At 34.1% G+C, this 26,436-nt stretch overlaps 1 protein-coding gene across 4 annotated transcripts in view; it reads left to right on the forward strand.

Annotated features, from left to right (window-relative positions):
- SCAF11 (SR-related CTD associated factor 11) overlaps positions 1-26,230 on the forward strand; it is a 63,728-nt gene extending 37,498 nt beyond the window's left edge. For 3 of the 4 annotated variants that reach the window (XM_019748406.2, XM_074325804.1, XM_074325805.1), the window contains 11 exons: positions 2,663-2,760; positions 4,666-4,724; positions 13,374-13,429; positions 13,587-13,693; positions 15,133-15,234; positions 16,876-16,982; positions 17,611-20,388; positions 21,113-21,459; positions 22,460-22,678; positions 23,035-23,154; positions 23,415-26,230. In XM_019748406.2, the coding sequence (XP_019603965.2) occupies positions 2,663-2,760; positions 4,666-4,724; positions 13,374-13,429; positions 13,587-13,693; positions 15,133-15,234; positions 16,876-16,982; positions 17,611-20,388; positions 21,113-21,459; positions 22,460-22,678; positions 23,035-23,154; positions 23,415-23,561 (4,140 nt within the window). In that variant the 3' untranslated portion in view covers positions 23,562-26,230. The remainder of the gene's footprint in view (positions 1-2,662; positions 2,761-4,665; positions 4,725-13,373; positions 13,430-13,586; positions 13,694-15,132; positions 15,235-16,875; positions 16,983-17,610; positions 20,389-21,112; positions 21,460-22,459; positions 22,679-23,034; positions 23,155-23,414) is intronic. The other variant, XM_019748408.2, reaches the window with a different exon arrangement.
- The last annotated feature ends 206 nt before the right edge of the window (positions 26,231-26,436 follow it).

A 26,436-nucleotide genomic window follows, 5' to 3' on the forward strand; every position in this document is an offset into this window, starting at 1 on the left:
TAGATTCAAAGACACAACCCCTATACACCTAAGTCCAAAATATCTGAAGTGTGTTTTCGTAAAAAACATTGTAATATTATTATTAAGCCAATAAAATTAAATGGAAATGGTTCTTTGTCCTTAAATTCTGGGGCTTGAAAGAAAATGAGTTAAAGTACAGTTTTATTGTAATGTTTAATCCTAATCAGGTCCATGAGATGCACACACTAATAACATACCATGTTGATGTTAATTATTATGAACCACGATTATGATTTATAAGCATTTATTTTTGGCTTACAAAAACAGAAGAAAAAAGAAATAGGAATGTATTCCTGAGTTAATGAGTAAAAGGTGAAAAGAGAAAAGGAGAATAGTTAAGTAAAATGTATGAGAAAGATTTCTTGAGGTATCTCTAACAAGTCACGAATGATATATAGCAAAAGATGAGAATATTCAGTATATACATATGTGATGCCATTGATGAGAAAATCAAACTGTAAGTCCATGACAACTTAGTTGCTATCTATACGAGTAGGAAGGGATATGGAAGCAATATACAAATGTTTAAACATTGGATGTTCTTATAATTTGTTTTGATATATTTTTAACAGATGAGTCTCGATGTACAGATATGACTGCAATTCAAATAAAATGACACATGAAAAGTGATTTTGCTTATTGTAATTGTGTAACTTTGGGTATCTATGCAAATCAGTATATATCTTGGAGAAAATATATAAATGTGTATATTATAATCAAAATTAAAACATAACTTTTCTAAAAGACATGTTCTGTATTTTTCTAGACTATATTATGTTGCTAAAGATTTCATTAGCATGAGCTAGTTTCCAAAGATATTTTCCTATGAAATTTTGTTCCATTGCTTAGAACAAAAGGGTTTTATTTAATAGGGTTTGTACTTAAATTGAAAGTTTGGTGCACTGCTAATCTAATTTTTTCAAACTTAAAAGGTATTTCTTATATGTGATACTATCCATGTACTCTTAATATCTTTCTTTGGTCTTTATTTCTTTTGAATTTTCACTTTATTAGCCCTTTCCCTTTACAACTAAACATGAATGAGACATCTGCACTTGCTTACTCCATTTTCTCAGTCAATTCCCAGTCCCATTGAACATTCACTTCTATCATTTAGTTTTACTAAAACTGTCCTCAGTAAGGGCCAGAATAATCCTCTGACTGGCCAATCCCATGGTTTCTACATGTAGTGCTGTTGAGTACCTTTTCTCCGTTGGCTTCTAGGACATAATTCTCTTATGGGTATGTATGTAAATATGTGTGTATGTATGTTTTACTTATCTCATCTTTTATAATCTTTGCCATCTCCCTGCCCTCCTTACTTTGTCTTAAATCATTAGGATGACTCAGAGGATCTTCCTTTTAGTTCTCTGGGTATACTTTCCTCCTAAGTCTTCTCAGCTACTTCAGTAGCTTTTAGCACTACCTGTATTTGTATGGCTTCTAAAATTCTGTCCCTAGGCTAGCCTAGATCTTTTTCCTTAGGACCAGACTTGTATTTCTACTTGTTGGGCATCTCCATCTATAATACCAAAGGAATCTAAACATTAACAAATCCAAAAATCATCTGGGAGTTTTCCATTTTTTTCTGTTTGCCCCATTTTGCTATTCTTCTCAATGTCTTAAATTTGTTCCTTCTTCATTCCTCTTCTGTTAACTCTTTGTAGGCCCTTATACTTCATCTAAGCTGGTTCTGCCAATAGAAATAATACTCAAGCCACTCTATAATTTAAATGTTTTAATAGCCACATTAAAAGAGTAAAAAGATACAGATAAAACAAATTTTTATAATTTAACCCAGCATATCTAATATATTATTTCAACATGTCATATTTTTAAAGAATTATTATTGAAAGATTTTACTTTTGTTGTTCTTCTAAGTCTTTGAAATCTTGTATATATTTTACACTTACAGTACATCTCAATTCAGATGAGCCACATTTCAGTTGCTCAATACATGTGGCGAGTGACTATTTTCTCAGACAGTGTAGATCTAGACTACATATTATAACAGCTTTCTTCTGGTTTCCTGGCTTTTATAGTCTCTCCTGAACTGTTTTATTCTTCATATCACTGCCCGAGTTATCCTAAAAAACAAATTTGATCATCTCATTCACTTGCTTTAAAAACCTCACTTATTCTCTGATTCCTATACGAGCATTACCTTCTTGTACAATTATTTTCTTATTCAAGGCCCTTTATAATCTGGTCCTAATACTTGACATCAACTTCATATCCTGCTAATCTTCCCCATCTGCATTGGCTTCTGTGTGCTTTCCTCAGAGATTTTTTTCCTTAGACAAATTCCTACTCATTCTTTAAGACCAACTCATAAATCATCTACTCATTAAAGTCTTCTGTAAACTTCTCAGTCATTACTGTATACACAGATCTGTGCTTATATCTCTGTTATGAGCACTTAATCTGTTTATGTGACTGTCTCTCACTATTTTGTTTCCCCAGAGTTTGTATTAAATTTATGATTTGGCATGCTTGAGTGAATAAGCATATGTGTTTGGGCAACACTTTCATTGACAATTTCGTTTCTTTAATTTTTTTATCTTTTCAAGGAAGAAGTGATAGTTTATCATTTGTGATGCTGGATTATCACTCTAAATAGGTGATTTTGCTTTTCTCATAGGTTCAAATAAAAAGACAGTTGAGAGAAACAAAAGACAAGAAAAATGAAAACTCTTTTAAGAAACAGCGCTATCATGAAAATTCTAAAAGCTGCATGAGGTTAGTGATGAACTTTAGAAGTGGTAATGAAATGTGTAGAACCAGAAGGGAGCTAGTAAAAAAAAATGAGTCCTTTTTTTTAAATGATGCAGAGTTAAAATGTATTTAATTACTTCTTTAAAGCACATATTTGATAATTCAAGGAAGGACAAGCTGAAATCTGAGAATATAATTTGAGTCCTATCTTTGATGAATTGTTTTGTTTTAGTTTTTTTCTAATCTGTTTTAGATTGATAATTTTTGTAAAATAAAAATGTTAGAGCAGTGTAAAATTTCTGTAGAATTTTCTGAATGCTTACTCATTTTTGTACATAGACCTATAAAGGATGAGCAATGGTGCAGACCACAGCACTGCTCTAGTCTGTATGGACAAATAGTAGAAAGTAATCAATGATATAGCTCACCATTCTTCATGAGACGGTTATATTGAAATCACTTTTTGTCCTCATTTTGCTTCTTTGTATTTCGCTGGCACTTGCTACCTACTGTAACAAATGTTTGTGTTTAATATTTTTTAAAGTGTGTTTGGATTTGTTTCTTTAACTGCTCTTAAAACATAATTGCCTAGAAATGCAGTGCTTACTGCTTGAGTTTAATAGGTACTTAACATATTTTTAAACTAATTTGAATTAGTAATGTACTGGAAATTAATTTTTTATTAATACTTAAAATAATTGTGCTAGTACATTTAAAATTTAAGCCCATTTTGATCTGAAATACATTTAGAGCTGTCCAAAAGTTGTATTAAGTCAACATATTGAATTCATAATGAAATCTGTAATTCATTAGTACCTTTCATCAGAACACTAATTTCTTAAGAGAGTAAATTTATATAGTTACCAAAATAGTTGACAATAGTCCCTGAGAGTTATTGACTCATGTTGCTAATTTATAACACTGTAGCTCTTTAGAGCTTAACTTCTGGGAAGTTATAGACCTCTTTGAGAATCTGAAGAATGCTGTAGACTCCTCTTTCCAGAAAAACATGTCATAAAACACATACTTACAGACAAAACTTTGTATGTGATTTTAAGGGATTCATGAAACATCTATAAGAGCCCACCCATAAAACCCAAGTTAACTGCATTAGAGCAAATTTTATTTACATTTTCTTTTAACTGTATCTTAGCTTTCATTCTTGCATTTATATTTACATAGTGGATAGTAGTACTTTTCCCAAGCATAATGAAGAAATACCTTTTGCTATCTTCATTCTTAAGATAACTTCTATCGCTGGCTGTGACAGTGTCATGCACATGTATTTTTGTGCTTTCTCAGAATTACCCCAGTTCTCTTGGGTCTTGCTAAGAGTGCAGTGGCCATCACTGTATGACTTATAACAGGGTCATCCAGTGGGTCTAACACGGCTAAGATAGTCCATATGCTAATCTGCTTTTTCTCACGGATTTATGGTAGGGGGATGGTATACGAAAATAACATATAAAATGATAATTTGCTTTTGCCCACTAAGTTAGACTCTTAGTGATTTCTCCCAAGTCCGTCAGCTATTGAACATGTATACTACTTTCTTTTTGCAGTCTTTTGGATGTTTCTAGCATTCCTCTCAGTCTTAATGTTTGCTGCATATGCTTGGTCTCTATAGCACTTTGACAGTATCCATTCAGTGTTGCCTCCCTTCTAAAGCAGTAAAACCCTGACCATCCTTTCTTTGTGAAACTTTCCACCAGTTCTAGAGAATGGGATTGCAATGGTATTTTGTTTCTTAGTAGTGAACACTCCATTGTAAGTCATTGGAGTGGGAAGGGGCAACTAGTCATGCTTTCTTTGCTAGAATTTAAAACTCAGTGCCTAATGGGTTTCATTTTGGTGGGTAGTGAATTGAAAGTAAATGAGAAAAATGACAATTTTCTCTTAATTATTTCACCTCTTTTTTGATATTTACAGAAGAAAAGTCATAGGAGAAGAGCTACTAAGTGCAAAGCTTTATGACTTGAAGACGCATAGTAAGTGGCTTTTTACTTTTGTTTTCTACCTTTTTCTGTTTGTTTCTTACTTTAATGTTTGTGCCAGAGTTCTTACTAGTGACATTTTGGTTTGGAAAAACACTAGTGCAGAGAACTCTGCTGAGGTCTGTACATTGTGCTCAATCCTACATAAACTGCTTTCATAGAGTCACTTATGTTATTCCCTGCCCTTTTTGCTTTTATGCCAAGCTTGGAGGAAGGGAAGAGGAGGGAGGAAAGAATTGGGGAAGAAGGGAGGGAGGGAGGGAAAGAAAAAGAAGAAAAGTGTATTTTTCAATTACTTAGTGGTTAGCAATCTACACTGTGGTCTTAGTCCATTCATTAGTACAGAAGTCCTTAGGGGAAATGGGATAAAATACCTTGTGGGCCAGTAACTGGAAGCAGTAGCAAGGGAAGTCTATGACAGTGAGAAGTTAATTCACAGTTCCCAGAGGAAGTTGTGGTTTGGCTGCTAGCCACACTTCTAATTTGAAACTTTGGAAATAAAGCATCTCTTACGTATTTATCTACATGAGCAGTTAAATATTCCTGTCTTCTGTTCTTATCTAGTACATAGGTCTCCAATATAGGAAAGGTTTATGGCAGGGCCTGAGAAAAATGGTAGAGGAGTGCTTTGTGACTCCTCCTTGGAGCTCAGGCTATTTATTCTATTCTAAAGAACAACTGAGTCTGAACTATTTGTAAACAAGGAAGTGAGCATTAATTTCCAGGCTAGGTTACAATGAATTTCTCTTTGTAGATAGAAGTAACGAATTCATTATTCTTAAAAGTAAATGATAATCAACTTCATTTTTTTTTTAAACATTATGAATACAGTTTGGTTATGTTTTTTTCTGATTGGAATTAACATGATCTCTCATGTTGATAGATCCCCAGATTTACAGATTAATAAATGTCCTGTCTTTGATAATTTGCTATTAAAGTGAAATTGCACTAAAAGGACTTAGTGGTTAGATCAGCACTTTTCTTTTTTTAAAGAATCTTAAATATCAAACTTCTTTGTTTTTCTATGTCATTGCTGTACATTAGCATCCCTTTTTTATGGATAGACTTTGCACGGTAACTATAGGATCTGATATAAAATTTACTGCTGAGGGAGATTAAATGATGTTATAGATTTTCTCTACAGAATTTGGCCTGCTCTCACTATGTTAATCTTAGTTTTAAGGCTATTGTAATTTTCTTTAAGTATATGTCTCTTGCCCAGACTTATTTTTAGAGAGAAAAACATAGGCAAAGCTGAAACCTAAATTGCTTCAGCGTAGTGAAGACTATTTATAAGAATCTGTGAATTATTTGGATTTGAGAATTTGTTTTACTATTCAGAATATGAAATAACAAGTTTCTGGTGGATATCCTAAGCTAATTTAATATTGAATAGCTAATTTATAGTTCTTAAAAAAGTTTTTCTACGAGAAGGTTAACATTGTCGAAGGCCTGTAACCTACTCTTACTGTGGTATCTACTTAAAGGAAGATGCCCAAAGTCATTTATTTGGTTTAGGGCAGAAATACTCATTGTACTTTATGAGTGGGTGATAACAGAGTACTAATACCTAGGTAATTGTGTGAAAATGTCTTAACTGAATGAGTTTGGATTTGAGGGGTACTGGGTACTTATTGGTTACCTATTTTACGAATAGTTAGCTTGTATTTACGTATCGTGTTTAATGAAAATTACTCAGGTTTAAATAAACATAAAAACTAATTGGTCTATTTTGGAGGATGCTAGGAAGTAAACTCATTTTGAAAACCAGTACATATATGAAAGGAAAGATCCAAACATCTGTCTAGCCTTTTCTAAATAAACTAGACATCAGGAAAATTGAACAGGTAAAAAAAGGAAAGTTAAAATTTTTAGAAGTATTTCAGCAAATAATTGAAGATGGAATTACAGAATTTGAACATCAGCATTTTGTAAACTAATGAGTTAATAGATCTAGGAGGTGATCAGCATCACCAAAGGAGAGAGAACCAACCATTAAACACACCCTTGTGAAAGTAAATAACAAATATTCAGTAGTGTCACCAAAAAAAAAAAACACACAAAGAAAACTCTGCATCTGATTAAGAAATCTAACTACTAATTTACAAGAATATACATGCTCTATATAAGTGATAAGGGGATGCAATCAGCAAAATTTAGACCACAGAGAAATGACCTGGTTTCTTTAGTCAAAAAATTCCAAGGAGTTTAAAAAGGGTGGAGAACCTGTAGATTTAAAAGAGACAAACATTCAACCAATCACAATGTATGGCCTTATTTGGATTCATATTCTAGCATGTACAAAGGAAGTTAAAAAAAAAATGTAACTTTATGGACAATTGGAGAAAATGGAACATTAGGTATTTGATATAAGTAATTATTGGGGTTTTGTAAATTTGTATTTGATATTAAGTAATTATTGGGGGTTTTAAATTTGTTTTTCACTTGTGATAATATTAAGGATTCTTTTTCCCAGCGAGCATTTATCTTTTATAGTTATACACTGAAGTATTTATTTATGCATTAAATGACATGATATCCAGAATCTGTTTCAAAATGATCTTGAGAAGGTAGTAAATTAACATTGGACATGAATGAATAATTGTGGAGGTTGGGATATGGGTATATGGAGTTTCATTATGCTATTCTTTCTACTTTTATATTTAAAATTTTCTGTAATTAAATGTACTATGAGAATTTAATTGGCCATTTTCCCTCCATAGTGGTACATAATATAACTCAAGCTCTTACAGTTAACTAAAGTACAGTATAGCATATTGTTTTGTGTGTTTTTTTCTAGTTAAAGTTTAAGTTTCTTATGGGTAGTAATTGTGTTTTCTTGTGGCATTTTTTCATGTTTCATACAAAGTGGTAATGGTTATTAAATACTTATTTTTTTTATTGAGTTTGACTAGAATTCCCTGATAATAAAAGGTAACTGACCAACAGATGTAACAAACAGGAAACTGAGATTTGGAAAACATAATAAAAACGTGGGTGACAATGATACCACCAATTCCAAGAAAGTAATATCAAAAGAAAGACACAAAGGATTATTAGAAAGTAAAAATGGCTAAATATTAATTAAACCTACTCTATAGGTGTCTTTTTTTTTTTTTTTGTATTTTATGGAATGTTCAAAATTGTTCATAATTATAAGCTTTAAAACAATTTTAAAAGGCTAAATATCTTGACCCACATTGCAGAGCTAACAATTAGAGCAGCTGGATTTGATCCAGTTTTCTGACTGCATATCCAGGGCCTCTCCCACTACAGCATGATACTGTTGCTGTTATCCATGCTAAGCCTCTCACTTTGTGGTCGTCTGTGACCTTTATGGCAGTAAACTCAAATTACTGCCTTACTCTGATGGCTCTTGTGTAGGTGTACTTTTGAGCTGAAAAATAATTCTTAACATAAAATTTACTATTTTTGATAGCATAATGTCTACTCCCTACTTACTAGACTAATAAACCTTGATTATTTTGCCTTACCATTCATAAATATGATAGATACCAGTCTTTTTTTTTTTTTTAGGCTGAAGTTCATAAACCGTAGGTATTATTAAGTATTAAAGGTTTAAGAATTGTAACCTTTAATTTTCACATTTCTTATGAGATTTCTTAGGTATTATTAACAAATGGCCTCATTAGAAAACTAAGAGAACTTGTAAATGTTACTTATAATTGTCTCAAAGTTTTGGGACAGTAATGAACCTGTCATGCAAGAGAGATGCAACCTTGGACCCTTAAATGTAGGTATTTGATGACTGAGCGAGACATAAGACAAAGTTAAAGTGAAGGTAGAGTTAGTGGGAAGTGTTGCAAATATAAGTACATCTTTATTTACTCAGTTACACTGAACAGGAACCACGATATACTAAGGAAAATTTAAATTTCTTTTTATAAAAGAACTTCTTGAGGAAATGTCCATCTCTTTACCTAGAATTGCTTGGTGAGATTTTAGAAGAACTCAGTTTTCGCTTAATTTCTTACAGTTTTCTGAAGCAGGAAGGAAGGGGTTTTGAACATTTATTTGTGACTTTCTACCTGAAGTTAATTATCTTTATTTTACTCACAAACTAATGACTAGAGCACATTACATTATGAACTTTTATCTGGAGCATAAATTACTAGTATAACATTAGTTAAATCTTAGCAGGCATAGTAGACAATTTTATTGGAAGTAGGTTCCTTGGATTTTGTACTGGTTTTTCCATTAAACCATCTGTGACGCTAGGAAAATGATATAAACTGTTTAATGTAGTTTTTTCATTCAATGAAGATGGTGTCGCCTCACTACAAGTGTTATAAAAGGTTAACATACTTTTTGGCAAATTGGTTAAGGAAATATCAATTTCATTCTTCACTCATACTAGATAAAATGAATTATCGTGCTTTTAAAATTGTAACCTCCGTTATGTACTTTGTTCTTGGAATGAATATTAATCTTTAGTTTGGGCTAATAGTTTATAATTGATATAGTTTATGAAAAGTATCCCCTTTTCAGGTATTTCTTAATGGAGTACTTCTTTAAGTGTATGCTAGATCCATTTAATTGTAGCTTTATTAACTGGAATCAATTAATCAAACTTTAATTGGGTGCCTGCCAAGCACTCAGTTCTAAGCTCTGAGCTTTTATTATACTGGTTTATATTGTAGAAAAACAAACTACAAATATCTTTTGGGATTAGTGTATCATGAAACATGTTTGAGATATGCTGAATTCAAACAAATAAGACACACTTTCAGTGAAGCATAGCAGATTGAGCACCTGTTTAATTTTCTAATCCCCCCCAGAACCCTATTAAAATGACAATAAAGGAATGAAAAGAAAATTTTAAGAGAACCGGAGAGAAGAGACAACAGATAAGAGATGTCCACAAAATAAAAGCTTGAAAGTGATTGTATTACAAGTTGAATGGTAAACTATCTTAGCAGAAAGCTGAAACCTACACCTTTCATGGGGAAAAGTTAAGAATCAAATCAGTTCATGTACCAAAGAACCTTAGACAGTCTTGGGTCTCAAGGACTCCATTATCTCTGAAGGCAGGGATATGAGGTGGTGCCAAAAAAGAATTGATTAAAAAATTTTTAAGGAGCAGTTTATCTTGTATATTCCTGGCCGAACAGGGTAGGGGAAGGAGTCTGTCCAGACAAAGACTGGAGGCATACTCTCTAGAGTGACTGGTTAAACCAGATTAAAGTCTAGCATAAATGAGTAGAGGAAACAGCAAAGAGACGGAAATTAAGTCAAATGTTGAGGCCTCTAATTCTCTACCTGTGGTCATTTTTCAAAGCACTGGCAGTCTTGCTTGCTTCCAAAGTGGGAGATAGGCATCTTCTGAGATACTGTCTTGTCTAAGAGCAAAGACTTAGAGACACATTTGGGAGTCTCTGGATGAAATAGCTGGATCACCGTACAGTGAAACCAGTTAGTTGAAAGGCTGTGACCACCCATCCACACCATTTTCAATCAGTATTTTAGTGTCCCACAAACAATCAGGGATCACCAGATATTTGAGGGAAACCTTGGTCCAATATAATAGAGATCAAAACAAAGACAAAAGGAGCCTGATAGAACAAACCTAGTGCTGGGAAATGGAACACCTTAAAAATTAATATCCTCAGAGATAAGAGAAGGAATATTTCATCAATGAAGCAAAACTAAACTTTCAGAAATGAAAAATCTTATAGCAGAAATTAAAAAAATTCAACAGGAGTAGACGACAAACTGAGAAATCTCAGAGTAGGACAAAAAGTCAAAGAGATGATAGGGTATTAATTAGTCCACGGGGTTCAGTAATGAAAAATACAATTTCAAAAAGGAAAAAAAGCAAATGGCAGAAAGTTATCAAGAAAAGTACTACAAAGGAAAGTTTCCCAGAATACTAGGGTGTAAGTATCCGATAAAGAAGTAACCTAATACCTAGTAAATGAGGAAAGAACTACTCTAAGTGTTTCATAAAATTCTAGAACTTGGCAGATAACAATATCCTAAGAGCTTCTAGAGAGGGAAAACAGACCATGTGTGAAAGAATGTTATCAACAACAGATGGAACAGTGGAGCAATGCCTTGAAAATTTGGGGGAACATAATTTCTAACCTAGAAAATTCTGTACTTTGCCAAACTGTCAATTGAATGTTAGGGCAGAATAAAGACATTCTCAAACATAAGAGCTGAAAAATTCATTCTGTACTTTTTCTCAGAATTCTGCTAGAGGATGTGTATGCTTCATTAAATGAGAAAGTAAATGAAGGAACAATGTGTGATTCAGAAAATAAGTTTCAACCCAGGGAAAAGATAACGGATTATAGAGGACAGTCCCAGAATAACAGTTGAACAGCAGCTTTTAGAGAGTTACTAGTTCAGATTGGAGCCCGACAAAGGAAGAATATTTCCAAGAGAGAGGGGAACAGACTTGAAGTATGAGTTGATGTATTTGCGTGTATTAAGACGAGATTTATACTTTTGTAGAGTTAGCTAAATTAATGATAGGTAATACAGGAAAGCAAGGAAAAGAGAAAACAAAGCCGTTGTTAACCCTACAAAAAGCAAGAAATTGTACAAGAAAAGTAATCAGAATTCAGTACATGGCTCAGCTGTAAATAATGTTTATATGTAGTTATAATGTAATACTGCATATATCAAATGTTGATAAATCAAAAAGAACATAGGGGGAGGCAGCAAAGGAGATAGGTAGGGCAGTGGTATAAAAGTCTTTATCTTCTATAGTAAAGAAAACAATAGAAAAAAATCAGAAACAAAAAAAAATCAAGGTAGGATAGTACAAGCATGTGATGTAGAAATAAAGAGGCTCATATTAGAAGCAGCAGCTAAAGGATTTGATGAGTGCTTTTGGGGAGCCAAAAGCAAGAGGAGAGATTTCTGTAGTTCTTCTTTATAAGCCTAGACATGCTGTTTGACTTCTGAAAGTATGTGCATGCATTACTTTGATAAATATTAAAGGAAAAGGCGTATCACTGCTGTCCAAAGCAGATAGATTAGTAGGGTGGCTTTCTGACATGGTCTCTAGGAAACCAAAATTTAGACAAATCCATCAGTATTGAGCACTTCTAAGATTGTTATTGGGGCTACTCAGTAATTACCTGAGAATTACCCTGAAATATGTGAAATAGCTTTTGGACTGGATTTTCACACTTAGCATTGGCCAGAAAACTAACAGTTCTTCCAATCGGAGCATTTTGTCAAATGGTGGCTTCCTGAGATAGGCTTCCAAGTGAAAGAGTGCTATGTAAACAGTACATACTCGTTAAGTATTGAGTGAATGAAACCTGAGGGAAAACAATTCTGCACCCTCAGGGTATAAAAGACACTGTATAGTTACAACACAGCAATTCGTTGTCTAGCTAAGGAAGTAGTTGTTTTTAAGAAAGTGGCTGGGTACCTATCACATTTTTATTTCTGGCTTCTTTGAGCAATTTTAAAAACCTGTATCATCTTTTAAATATACATCAAAGGGTAGGAAATAAGTTCCTGGAACTCAGCCATCATTCCTGTCCCCAACGTTGAAATTACATTTGTTAACAACAGTTCTGGGTGGTACATGTGTGAAGGATGGATAATAGCACCAATCCACAGCTGTTGTAGAGTAACTTAAAAGGAAATTGGTATGCTATTAAGTAGAAAGTAGGCTATTACCAATGGACTGACAGAAGAAACCCCAAATACATACGGTCTTGCAATAGCAGGAAACAGGCCTCCTAGTTAAAGTGATTGATTTTGAACAGTCAGTAGGCCCTTTATGAGGCAAGCAAGGATGAAGACTGAAAGAGATCCGTTGCCATTTACACTGTATACTTTTTTGAGAGTTCTAAGGAGAGAGCATTGACAGTACCAGCTGCAGTTTATTGCGGACAACAAGTGTATTAACGGGTATAGATGACTAATAACATAGGCTTGATGGTAAAGAAAAACTAAGAACTGTAATCTGTAAAGATGCTAACACAATTTTTGTGGTAAGCAGAAACTACCCTTTATCTTACTTAACCTGGAAGTACATATCCATAGAAATAAATTTCCAGATGAGATAGGTAAAGTCAAAAAATGAATCATAAGCAATGCAGCCAAAAACGTGGCTTTAACAGAAAGCTGTTTTAATCAACATTTCTAGTTTTCCTAATTCTAATTCTAAAGTTTGGGGAGGAAGGAGGGTACTTACTTGAAGTTGGTGCCAGTGATTAAATGGTAATGTATAGGGCCGGCCCAGTGGCTCAGGTGGTTGGAGCGCCGTGCTCTTAACACCAAAGGCTGTGGACTCGATTCCCACATGGGCCAGTGGGCTCTCAACCACAAGGTTGCTGGTTCGATTCCTGGAGTCCTGCAAGGGATGGTGCAACTAAGATTGAACACGGCACCTTGAGCTGAGCTGCCGCTGAGCTCCAGATGGCTCAGTTGGTTGGAGCGCATCCTCTCAACCATAAGGTTGCTGGTTCAACTCCCACAAGGGATGGTGGGCTGTGCCCCCTGCAACTAACAACGGCAACTGGACCTGAGCTGCGCCCGCCACATATTTCTACCTATTTTAACTTTCTTTTGTCAGTATATCAGTATTAATACTTGGTTTTATAGCCTTATAAAAATTAAGACAAGGAAATCAAGTCTTTTTGTGTCTTTGTACAGGAAACTCTAAATACAGTGAAATGGGAGGAAAGAAAAATGCAACAATAAAGATAAAGGTTTGTTGAACACTTTTTCTTAGATAACACTTCATGGTTGTTTAGTACATAACTAGTGCCTCAGGTATATCAAAATATTTAAATATAACTGTTACCAACTATTATGGAGGGGTTTTTTGTTTGCTGTTTCATTAATAACCTCTTTTTACTTTTCTAGCCTCAAAGATCAAATCAGTGTACAAGTCAGTGCTTCAGAAATCTTTTCTCCAATATGTTTTCTTCTAGTCACACTGGAGAATCTTCTTTTACCTGTAGAGCTTACTGGTTAGTATTTTCTACTTTTAATTTATACTTTTTATACTTGATGTTTTAGTTGTAATTAACTTTTGGTAGAAATTTAAACTCAGGCTCAACAAACATCATGAAAGCCCACTTTGTTTTTGTTTTCTTGGAAAATAGCAAAAAAAAAAAACCCTGTTGTTTTGTGACCCTCCATTGTGCAGTACCTGTACTAGTGGGCTTTGTTTTCATTAATAGTAAATTAAGTTGTTCTACACAGGCTTCTTATGTGATAGAGAAGTAGGCTACTTGTTAAATTGTGGAGGTAGTACTTAATAAAGCAGAACCCTTTCAGAATACATCCAGTCATCTTTGATCCATAGTGACTGGCGGTAGATATGTAGACATATAAGGTCTGACAATTAAGTTCGCGAACTTGTTGCAATGATGTTGTTAACCTTTTTTGATATCAGAGGGATTATTCATTATGAATTAGTACCAACTGGACAAACAGTTAACCAAGTTTACTATTTGGAAGTGCTGAAAAGGCTGCGTGAAAAAGTTAGATGACCTGAACTTATCACCATTAATTCATGGCTCTTGCATCACAACAGTGCACCAGCTCACACAGCACTGGTTGTGAGTTTTTAGCCAGTAAACAAATAACTGTATTGGAACACCCTCCCTACTCACCTGATCTGGCCCCCAGTGACTTCTTTCTTTACCCAAAGATAAAGGAAATATTGAAGACATTTTGATGATATTCAGGACATCAAGGGTAATACGACAGCTCTGATGGCCTTCTAGAAAAAGAGTTCCAACATTGCTTTGAACGGTGGACTAGGCACTGGCGTTGGTGGGTAGCTTCCCAAGGGGAGGACTTCGAAGTAATCGTCGTGATACTCAGCAGTGAGGTATGGAGCACTTTTTCTAGGATGAGTTCGCGAACTTAATAGTCAGACCATGTATGAGGAATTTGAAGACTAAATTGGAGTTTTAAAATCACAGAGTTTGTTGAACTAAGAGACAGATTAAGATTGTGTGATTTAAGTTTGGCAAGTCATCAAAGGAAACAATTATATCTGAATAGCCTTTTGAAAAGCTGAACTATACCCATTTTTTTGTTATAGTAACCATACCTTCTTTTATTTTCTTCTTTTGTCCTCCGATTAGTTTCAGGAGGAAACTGTTGCACCTACAGTTTCTGCCAGCACTGCTTGCTGCAGCTGTGGTTTATGGGATAGAAATAGTGTTGCTTTTTTTCTTCCATTAATAAGAATGTTAATCTCAAATTGACTTTTTATAAAAATTTTACTTATATTAGGAATGAGTTCATTTTCAAAGGGCTTAAATAGAAAAAGATTCTTTTAAATGCAATTTATAATGCTAGGTATGAAAACATCTGCTATATATCATGTAATCCAATTGTTACTCTAAACTTAAATTTTGGGGATTCTGATGAAGGTCTAAAATCTATCTTTTAGTACAGAATTTATAGAAGTCAATGAAGTCAGTGCATTGATTAGGCAGAAGAGACAGGAACTGGAATTGTCATGGTTTCCTGATACATTACCTGGAATTGGAAGGTAAAAAAAATGTTTACTAAAGTGTTTCAATGCTAACACGAGCACAAGATATTATTAATATATAAGTACAAAGGTATTTTGTTCAATATCTATGTTTCTGAGGAAGTTTTGTACAAATTAAATTGGTGTTTCAAATGCCTAATGAAGATTGCTATTTAAAAAACACCTGAAAAGTAAAGAATTTTTTATTTATCTGTTTAGTAAATGTAGGTATGTAATTCATTTAAGAGAGAGAGCACCTAAAAAAATAAAAATAAAAATGAAAAAACACCTAAGAGAGTCATTATTAATAATAGCATTCAGATCTGTCATCCTTCCTCTACTCTTTTTCCCCATTCCAATCTTACCTGTGTGCGGTTAGCTGAATTACTGCCTTTATGATGATATATCCCCTCTCAAAAATGTTCTTTTAAATAACTATTTGATCAGATCCCTACTCTGCCCTGGCATTCATGATTTTCTGTAATGTAGTCCTTTCTTAGTTTAAGTCCTGAAGCTACTGGCACATTGCTAGGGACATGATATGTACTTAAATCAAGTGCCAATGCAAAACATCGATCAAGGTCTTTGCCTGAATATTCATTCCTGCAACTTCTTGTAACTTTATATATAATCACTGTAATAAAGTTCTGCATAGGGCCCTTCTCCTTGTAGGAATGACAGTAGAACACAAATAGAAGTAAAATTAGGAAGTCCATATATGTATAATATGAAACCTTTTTGTAGAGTTATATATAATTTTGTACATGTATAACATGCACATTGTTTTTCAAGCTTCTCCACCCTTACTGCAGAATCTCACCTTATATTAAATAATATAGTCAAGCTGAGAATAGATTGGGTTTGGATGCAGAAACTTTGGGGTATTAGCAGGTCTGTATGGCCACTGGAAACTTTGAAGAGTTATCATTTTTAGATGGAGGGGTTTTAGAGTATAGTAATAGAAATCAGGTTTTTTTTTAATGTATATATTTTGATGTTTGGGGCCTTGACAATATGCTATAAAACAAAGAAATTAACAAAAACTGTGATACCTATGTTATACTTCAAAATTCAAGTAATATAGTTCTATTTCTATTATTTGTTAAGTTTTTATTCATGGACTGGTTTCCCTTTGACCTCACTAATTTTTTTAAAACCTTGATTAATTTGACTAAATTATCTCTTAGGTTGCCTGGAAAGGGATGGGGGTTGCAAGGGGCATGAAGGTTTATGGAGTGGTAGAAGGGTTCTATTTCTCTATTGGGGTTGTGGTTACACAGATACATAGGATTTTTTTTTTTTTTTTTTTTTAGAATAGCAAAAGGAATAAAAGCTAAAAAAATTCTTGACAAAATAAATTATTTAAAAGAGAAACAACTGTTATATATTTAAGTTGCCTTTGATCTCCCTTTGCCCTTAATTTATCAGAAAAACATGCTTTTAAAGGTTTGTTTTTTTTCTTTGCAGCCATTGGTAGCCATTCTTGAACAATGAGTAACCTTGAATTTACATTTTTAGCTATTTGTGCAAAAAATAATTTAAGCATACTGTATTTTAATGTTGCTAACCTGATTTGGAAAATTAATGATTTTAAATTGCTGGTTTAATTTTTTTAAACCAGTTAAGCAAAAATGTCTTTATTTTGTTTTGAATTTTCAGAATTGGTTTTATACCCTGGAATATTGAAACAGAAGTCCTTCCTCTCATCTCTTCTGTGTTGCCAAGAACCATTTTTCCAACAAGTACCATATCTTTAGAGAATTTTGGTAAAGTTTATGAAATGTTTTTCTAGTTTTTAAAAATTATGAGCTTCCAATCTCATAAAAAGTGAGTGTTGGTGACTTAGAAAAGCTGTAAAATATGACATAAACAGTAATTCCTAAATATTTCTGTAATATTTGGACAGTGACTTGACTTTAAAATTGTTCCAACTAGAAAATCCATTTTACTTTAAGAAATTACAACTTCAAGTCTTCAAGGAACTGATTAGATCTTTAGAAGTAACATCTCCTGTTAATTGTGAACAAATAGTTTGAGTCCTTATCTATTTGTGGATAACTTATTTTCTCTTGCTTTGTGCCTAGGTAATACAAATTCCTAAAGCAAATGGCAGTTATCAGACCAAACATATTCTCTTTAGTTTGTTTTTTTTCCTACAAAATTGCCTACATGGATTCAAATCTTGCAGTAACTCATTTCAGTAGCATTAAAAGAAGCTGATAAATACCTGATATTACTCAGATGTTACTAGCTATGCATTTGTTCATAATTTGATTCATAAATGTATTTTGTTTCACTGTTATACCTATTTTGTGCTAAAATAATCTGAAGCCAAACTATTATCATTTATTGAAACGTACTTACTTTTTACTTTTTTAACAAATACATTATTAGGTGCTTCTTGCAAGGGATATGCATTAGCACATGCTCAAGAAGGAGACGAGAAGAAGCAAACTTCTGGTACATCAAACACCAGAGGATCAAGACGAAAACCTGCAGCAACAACTCCTACACGGAGATCTACACGTAACACAAGAGCTGAAACAGTCAGTCAGTCTCAGAGATCTCCAGTATCAAATAATTCTGGGTGTGATGCCCCAGATAACAGTAATCCATCTGTAAGTGTTTCCTCTTCAGCTGAGGCAGAAAAGCAAACAAGACAGGCTCCAAAACGGAAGTCTGTAAGAAGAGGAAGAAAACCACCTTTACTGAAAAAGAAACTTCGGAGCTCTGTACCTCCTCCTGAAAAATCATCTTCCAGTGATTCAGTAGATGAAGAAACAGCAGAATCTGACACACCAGCTGTGTTAGAGAAAGAGCACCAATCAGATGCAGAAAGTAGTAATACTTGTACTATGCCGACAAATGTAGAAAATGAGTCTGCTAATGGCTTGAGAAGTTGCAGTGAGCAAATAGAAGAAAGTGAGGAACACACTGAGAACCATGATACAGAGGAAAGAGTGGACTCTTCATATTCTGAACCTTGTACCCAAGGTCCTCTTGTGCTAGTCGGAGAGGAGGAAGAAGTTCAGAAAGTTGAGGATACAGGTATAGAGGCTAATGTTTTGTGTTTAGAAACTAGTGAGAGTTCTAAAAATATTTCTGAAAAAGGAGGTGATCCATTAGAAAACCAAGACCAAATATCTGGACCTTCAGAATCAGAGATAAAAGCAGATCTATGTACAGATCGTCCTCCAGGTGATTTTATTACATGTTCCGCATCTGAAATTGAAGTACACCAACCTATACCCAGCGTAAGTGAGTTACCTGAGGATGCAGAGTTAGTAGTTAATGAAGAAAAAGTTATAGTAGTTAATGAAGAAAAAGTTATAGTGGTTAATGAAGAAAAGGTTATAGAGAGTCCTATAGTGGAAATTATTGATCATGAAAATTCTACAGTAAAAACAGAACAGCTTGTAGAAAGCCCCAAATTAGAATCTTCTGAAGGTGGAATTATTGAAACAGTGGACAGAACATCTGTTGAGAGCTCAGAGGTTCAGTTACCTGGGCATGTTGAAACAGAAGGTGCAGAAATAATTGCAATGTGTGGTACTTCAGGGAATGAAAATTTAAATAATATTCAAGACTCTGAAAATAATTTATTAAAAAATAATCTTAACAAGTTAGGCAAATGTTTAGAAGAAAAGACTGAATCTCTGGTTGAACATCCCAGACCTACAGAATTGCCTAACACACACATTGAACAGATTCAGAAGCATTTTAGTGAGGACAATAATGAAATGGAATGTGATTCATTTTGCAGTGGACAGAATGAATCTGGAATTGAACTGTCTGTAAATGCCGATGCTAAACAACTTAAAAATTCTGTGGAGCACAGCTCTCAAAATAATATGCCATCTTCTGGTCCTGCAAGTGAAAAGGTTGAAACTATATCTCAACCATTTGAAAGCCCGATAGATGTGATAGATAAAGCCAAAAAGCCTCGTACTCGAAGATCTAGATTTCATTCCCCATCTACAACTTGGTCACCCAACAAAGATACCACACGAGAAAAGAAGCGGTCTCAGTCTCCATCTCCAAAAAGAGAAACTGAAAAAGAAAGAAAGTCTCGATCACCATCTCCCAAGAAAGAATCTGCAAGAGGACGGAGAAAATCTCGTTCTCAGTCCCCAAAAAAGGATATTGCAAGAGAAAGAAGGCGATCTCAGTCTCGATCACCAAAGAAAGATAGCACCACTAGGGAAGGAAAACAATCAGAATCACTCTCCCCAAAAAGAGACACTTCTAGAGAAAATAGAAGATCACAGTCAAGAGTGAAAGATTCCTCCCCAAGAGAAAAATCCAGTTCTGGGAGCAGAGAAAGAGAAAGTGATAGAGATGGACCACGGAGAGATAGAGATAGAGACAGAGACAGAGATAGAGATAGAGATAGAGAAAGGAGAGCCAGAAGGTGGTCTAGGTCCAGATCTCGTTCTAGGTCACCATCAAGATCTAGAACAAAAAGTAAAAGTTCATCATTTGGTAGAAATGACAGAGACAGTTACTCTCCTCGGTGGAAGGAAAGATGGGCAAATGATGGTTGGAGATGTCCACGAGGAAATGATCGTTACAGAAAGCATGACCCAGAGAAACAGAATGAAAATACAAGAAAAGAAAAAAATGACATAAGTCCAGATGCTGACTGTCCAAATTCTGCTGACAAACATAGAAATGACTGTCCCAATTGGGTAACAGAAAAAATAAATTCAGGTCCTGACCCAAGGACCAGAAATCCAGAAAAGTTAAAAGATTCTCACTGGGAAGAAAATAGAAATGAAAATTCAGGGAATTCTTGGAATAAAAACTTTGGTTCAGGTTGGATGTCTAACCGTGGTAGAGGTAATCGTGGTAGAGGCACTTACAGAGGTAGTTTTGCCTACACAGATCAAAATGAAAATCGGTGGCAAAACCAAAAACCCCTCTCAGGGAATTCAAATGGTTCAGGGAATGAGTCTTTCAAGTTTGCGGAACAGCAACCCTATAAACGGAAAAGTGAGCAAGAGTTCTCATTTGATACACCTGCCGATAGATCAGGGTGGACATCTGCATCTAGTTGGGCTGTGAGAAAGACTCTGCCAGCAGATGTACAAAACTATTACTCACGACGAGGGAGAAATTCTTCAGGTTCACAGTCTGGATGGATGAGACAAGAAGAGGAAACAACTGAACAGGGTAACATATTCTGTTTATTAGTACTATTTTATTTAAGGAAAGAGATTATAAATTTAATACCTAATTTGCATGAATTCAAATGATCACTGTTTATAGTTTTATAATGTTAAATTCCAGTGGTTTATAGGCCACTTTGCATTATGTAAATACATATACACATATCCCTCCCCTGACGCAAACCTTACCAAAGATTTTAATATTTTAAGTACAGTTTTTTACAGTAGAAAAATTTGGGATGTTTCTATGCAGGGTATCTTGTATTTCTTTTATTTCAGATGTGTTCACTTGAATTATTTTGATCACTGTTCTCATATAAATAACTTACTTTTAATGAAAATTTACCTTGGCTTTTCTCAGTAAGAACACTGCAAGAAAAAAGCTGTTGAAGATTTAAAACTTGATTAACTTTACTTTTAATTAAGTAACCTAAATACATTTTGTATTTAGTTAACCAGTCAGTAAGTTTCTTGAGCTACTGATTCTTTGCTAATATTGATAGATATTATCATGTCAACTTATTCTTAAAACTAATTTTAGTTGAATGTTCTTTTAGTTGAAACTAGCCCAAATCATCTAGAAATGACAGGATTAAGCTAAATAAAGATTGGTTTAGGTGTTCTCAGTCTGTTAATTGCTATTTAATTTTACTATATAATCAGTGGTTCTTCTCTATCTAAAGAAATTTATAACATGGTTTTTTTCACAAGCTTTTTTCTTTTGATAGATTCTAACCTAAAAGACCAAACAAATCAACAAGGTGATAGTTCTCAGCTACCTATAAATATGATGCAACCACAAATGAATGTAATGCAGCAACAAATGAACGCACAACACCAGCCCATGAGTATCTTCCCATATCCCGTGGGTGTTCACGCCCCTCTGATGAACATCCCGCGCAGCCCATTTAACATTCATCCTCAGCTGCCCTTGCACCTGCATCCAGGAGTGCCTGTCATGCAGGTCGCGGCTCCTACCAGTGTGTCTCAGGGACTGCCGCCACCGCCGCCCCCGCCCCCGCCCTCCCAGCAAGTCAGCTACACGGCTCCACAGCCAGATGGAAAGCAGTTGCAGGTATGTTTTTGGCAAGTCCAGTTTAATCATCCTAGCTACTGTAACATTTAGCTATGGGGCGGGGGGAGAGGCTTCCTAGCATCCAAAACAATTTATTTGATTAGGTTTATGGTAAATCTTCAAAACATCACTTTCACGTCCTTCCCAAACCTCCCAGCCCTCAGGTACAATAATGAATTGAATGCGTATGTCACATTTAGGCTACGTTTTGCTGTTATACTGATACCCAAGTAGGTTTTGTCAGATTAAGACCAGAATCATGAGCCAAACTAGAATGAAGTCATGGGTGCGTTAAATTTTTTCCCTAATTTATTGGATTTTTTGGGGGGTGGGAACTTGTGATAAAATACTGTGACGAAGCTTATATTGTCTTGTTTGGACAAACACCAGGTAAAGCTGTTAATTATCCGTTAACCATCTGTGTTTCATTTTCACGAATTTACCATGCTAAAAAGAAAGGTGCCTCTAAGGCATATAGAAAATTTGAATAATTTATAAACATTGTGTTGCTTATAGTTTTACGTCTCCATTTCAGAAATTCTGTAATCCTGACAGCAAGATATAGTTGGAAGATCAGGGGAATGGGATTCCAGATATGGGATCTAATGTCTTTATCTGCTGTCAGCTCACTGCAAGCCAGTGATTTCACTGCCTCATCTTCTCCTATCTTTAAGGGCGGGGGGCACTTACTTTAATTTTCATGAAGAGCCTTGCAGGAAAGATGCTATTCTTTAAATGCTGTTCTTGTTTTTAGTGTTGGTGTCAAAACAATACACATATATAATTTAAAAGTCATACTGACATTTTAAATAGGGCTCTGTTTAAGAATATTATTCATTTTTCTTCAGATTTCTTTAGATACAAATGACCTGAAATATGCCTTTTTCTTAAGTACTAAGGTTGAATTGCTTTGAGTTTTAAATGTTATTTCTAATACATGATTAAAAGACTTCTATTGAGTACAAGTAATTAATTAACTGATGATAACTCTTTAAAACAGGGCATTCCTAGTGCTTCTCATGTAAGTAATAACATGAGTACACCAGTCTTGCCTGCTCCGACAGCAGCCCCAGGAAATATGGGAACAGTTCAGGGACCAAGTTCTGGTAATACTCCGTCATCGAGTCACAGCAAAGCCTCTAATGCTGCTGTAAAATTGGCAGAAAGCAAAGTAAGTGTTACAGTGGAAGCCAGCGCAGATAGCTCGAAGACAGACAAGGCAAGTTCAAGGTTGACAGCAACCTACATAATTTTGTATATGATAAAATTGAAAAAATAACAGCTTTCTATTATATAAATGGTGAAGGGACTTTATTGATAGTCTTAAATTCTAATATTATTTGAAGGGTTCTATCTGGATATATTGATGCCCAATGAGTTACTAGTAACATTTCATTTTTTTTAGAAATGTTTGCTATGTATGTTAGTAAATAACTATTTTGTGTTTATGACACTTGAAGAGTTCCTTCTAATAATGTAAATGTGCAGTGTTTTCAGTTAGTTTTATATTTAAAAAATTTTTTTTGAAAGTATGCAATTGGGCAAAATAATAATTATATATTTTCCTCTTATCAGAAATTGCAAATTCAAGAAAAAGCAGCACAGGAGGTAAAGCTGGCCATTAAGCCATTTTACCAAAATAAAGATATCACCAAGGAAGAATATAAAGAGATTGTACGGAAAGCAGTAGATAAAGTAAGTTATAGCTTTAGTGGAGTTAACGTACGTATTGTTCTGAACCATCTCTATTTTAGTAAAGGGATACTTAAGTCTAATTAAAATAATAAGAGCTAGCTTCTTCTAATTCTTGTCAGCTTTTTTACGTTTGAACAAGTTCACATGAGATATGAAATGGAAAAATGTCTAGTTATCTCTTTGGGGTTATTTGTTTTTTACAAAGCTTTCCATTTTGCTCCCTTTAACAAGAAAAAAAAAATCCCCTCCTTTTTTCATAGGTTTGTCATAGTAAGAGTGGAGAAGTCAATTCTACTAAAGTGGCAAATCTGGTTAAAGCCTATGTAGACAAATACAAATATTCACGGAAGGGAAGCCAAAAGAAAACTCTGGAAGAACCTGTGTCTACTGAAAAAAACATAGGCTGAAATGGAGAGCACTCTGAAGGACACTATCGCGATATCTGCAAAGTGCAATTTCAACATGTACCTTTAACTGAAAATCATACATAACTGTGATTGAAATTTGGTTTTGATAAAATTATTTTTTTTAACATAGGATATAATGTTTTGTTCTAAATAAATAATAGTTCTGCACTGCAACTTCTATATCCTTTCCTTTTCCCACCCCCCAAAAACTAAAAGCAAATTCAAGGGAAAGTAAAGGGGTTAAAGGAATGTGCATTTTTACTAGGACTGTGTTATAGTGTGGATACCGGAAGATGTACAGCTTTTTGATTTGAACAATGGAGTGCATAAATTAGAAATTTCTAAGTGCACTGGTTTTGGAAGAGAGAGATATATATATATATAATACATTTATTCTGTCAGGCTAAAAATAAAGTATGATCTATATGATTTTCCCCTCTAATTATAGGAAGTTAAGTAATGTATTACCATGAAGAATATTTCTAATAACAGAACATACCAATTGCAGGGTTCCTAATCTGTATTTTTAAAGCACACATCTGAATAAATTGCTTTGATAGAAAACAAATTATCACCTGAGTAACATTCAGTGTTCAAAACTTTGGAACGCTGTTCACCTATTGTGTCACCAAATAAAGGTTATGCTGCTTGTTTTTCTTTGTGCCTTTTTCCCTCCAATTGAGATGAAGCAATTTGATTTGCTAGATTTAAAACTTTGGCAGTCTAAATTCTTTGTTGAATTTAGAAGACCACTTTTGAAAAAGTGTTGACTTTGTAAAAATTATGTTCTTTCATAATATCTTCTACCTATCAGAGATGATAAATTATCTGTGCCAACCTGAGAACTGCTGTGAAGTGGGACCCTCCCTACTTCGGGAGGAAGGTAGAATAATGAGACTCACTTCAGTGGCCTCAGGTTGATGTTCATCTATCTAATCACTAATGAAATTCTTTTCACACTTGAGAAATCTCCAAATGCTTTACAATGAATAAAGTGTTAATTTGGTGACCATATGATGGCCATTAACCATGTTGGAAAAATCTAGACATTAAAATCTGTGTTTTGGAACAGGAGAGAAATTACATAATGGAATCTTGGTTAGGATTTCAGGGACTGGGGATTTGTTTTTGTTTTCAATAGTAAAATATGTTAATTTTTATAAAAGGTAAGTTAAAAATGTTATAGTACCATGATTTTAATTGGCATCTTGGAAGAAAAAATGGGTTATCTCCATGACAAACTGTCTTTCATTCCAGTAACAATTTTCAATAGATACCAAATAACTGGGAAGCTATTCAGATAAGATGTAAATGGCTCATAGATGCGTGCCTCAGTGAGACAGACCCTTTTACTAGCTAAACTGGCAAGAGCAATACTCCGGAGGACTGCTTTTCTGAAGTAAAGATTATGTGTTTCTCAATTTTATGTGCACAATACTTTCCTGGTGCTAGCTTTGATAGGCACAATATTTTGAAATGACAGTCCCAATAATGATTGTGCTAGTTCATAATCTTTATTAGATTATGAGTGTAACCCCAAAAAGTGTTAGAAATATTTCCAGGCAGTTTTTGATCTTTATTCTGCATTTCTGGACATTTGTAATATGGTATTATTATACTGATTTATATATATTTTTAATTAAAGTTTGTGTTTAGATTATGAAGGGAAAGAAGTTTGGAAGTATATTCTAATAAAATATTAAGACAGTGTTTTAAATACCAGTGCACACCTCATTTGTTTCAGTTTTGAACTCTGGAAACAATTGTGTGAACTTTCAATCTATTTTGAGTTAAAGCTGGTTCACACTTTGGAAATGGAGCAGATTGCCTAGGCTCGTTAATCACACAATGCATACTTTTCCTTCATTTTCTTTCAGTGACTTTTGGGAGTTGGGTGACATTTTAAAATGCGTTATACCATTTATCTTTTGCAAACATGTTTAGAAGTTTTGAAGAAAAACTGGGTGGTGTGGTCAAGAGTTAAAGTTTGACATCTTTAATAGCGTTGCCATGAATTACTTCCACCTTTCTTGAAAATAACAAGTGTGTATTCCGTATCTGGTTCGGTACTGGTTAGACTGCATTTAAAATAGCTAATGAAGAATGTTACTGGATTAGAATTCAAACTTTTAAAACGGAAATAGTTAAGAATGTATTAGAAAGTGCATGCTTTATGTTAAAAATACATTGCATTACTATTCCCCATTCTTACTTTTTTCAGAAATTTACATTAATTTTGCATGTGCACAATCTTAATCAAAAACATTTTGTGGGGTTACAGATTTCTCTTGTTATTTATGAAGATTCAGTATTAACTTGACCTTTGAAACTTTGGTCCCTTTAACTTACTAGTCACATTGACCTATGTTTTAGGCTGTAGTGATGCCTAGAATTTTGAGACTGAAAATAGTTGTTTTAACATTCCAAAAGTTCTGTGATTTTTTTTTTTTTCCTGGTAATTACCACATTTTCTTCATTATCTTCCTTTAAATGGCCAGTGTGTACTGCTTGAATGTTCCATCCAAAAGATGTAGCTTCAGAAGCACAGTGGTTGCCTATGGTCTGTGAGACATTGTTCATAGTATGAGGATGGAGTGCTGTCTACTGAAATGATACTCAAACAGATATGTAGTATGTAATATTTTCTAATAAATCCTTTTGATAAACAACGTAGTGTCTTTAACATTTATTAAGATTCCTGGGAAATAGTAACTTTTACCTCTTTCCAAACGTGATTTCTTGGATTTGTACCAATGTAACTAGCATTATAGTTACATTAATGTCCAAGTTATAAAGCAAGCTTAGAGTTAGCTGTAAGCATCTGTTTTAATAGCAGTCTTTCCTAATTACATAACCATTGCAGGAAATAGAAAAA

Source organism: Rhinolophus sinicus, linkage group LG02 (genome assembly GCF_036562045.2).
Source record: "Rhinolophus sinicus isolate RSC01 linkage group LG02, ASM3656204v1, whole genome shotgun sequence".
NCBI classification, from domain to species: Eukaryota; Metazoa; Chordata; class Mammalia; order Chiroptera; family Rhinolophidae; genus Rhinolophus; species Rhinolophus sinicus.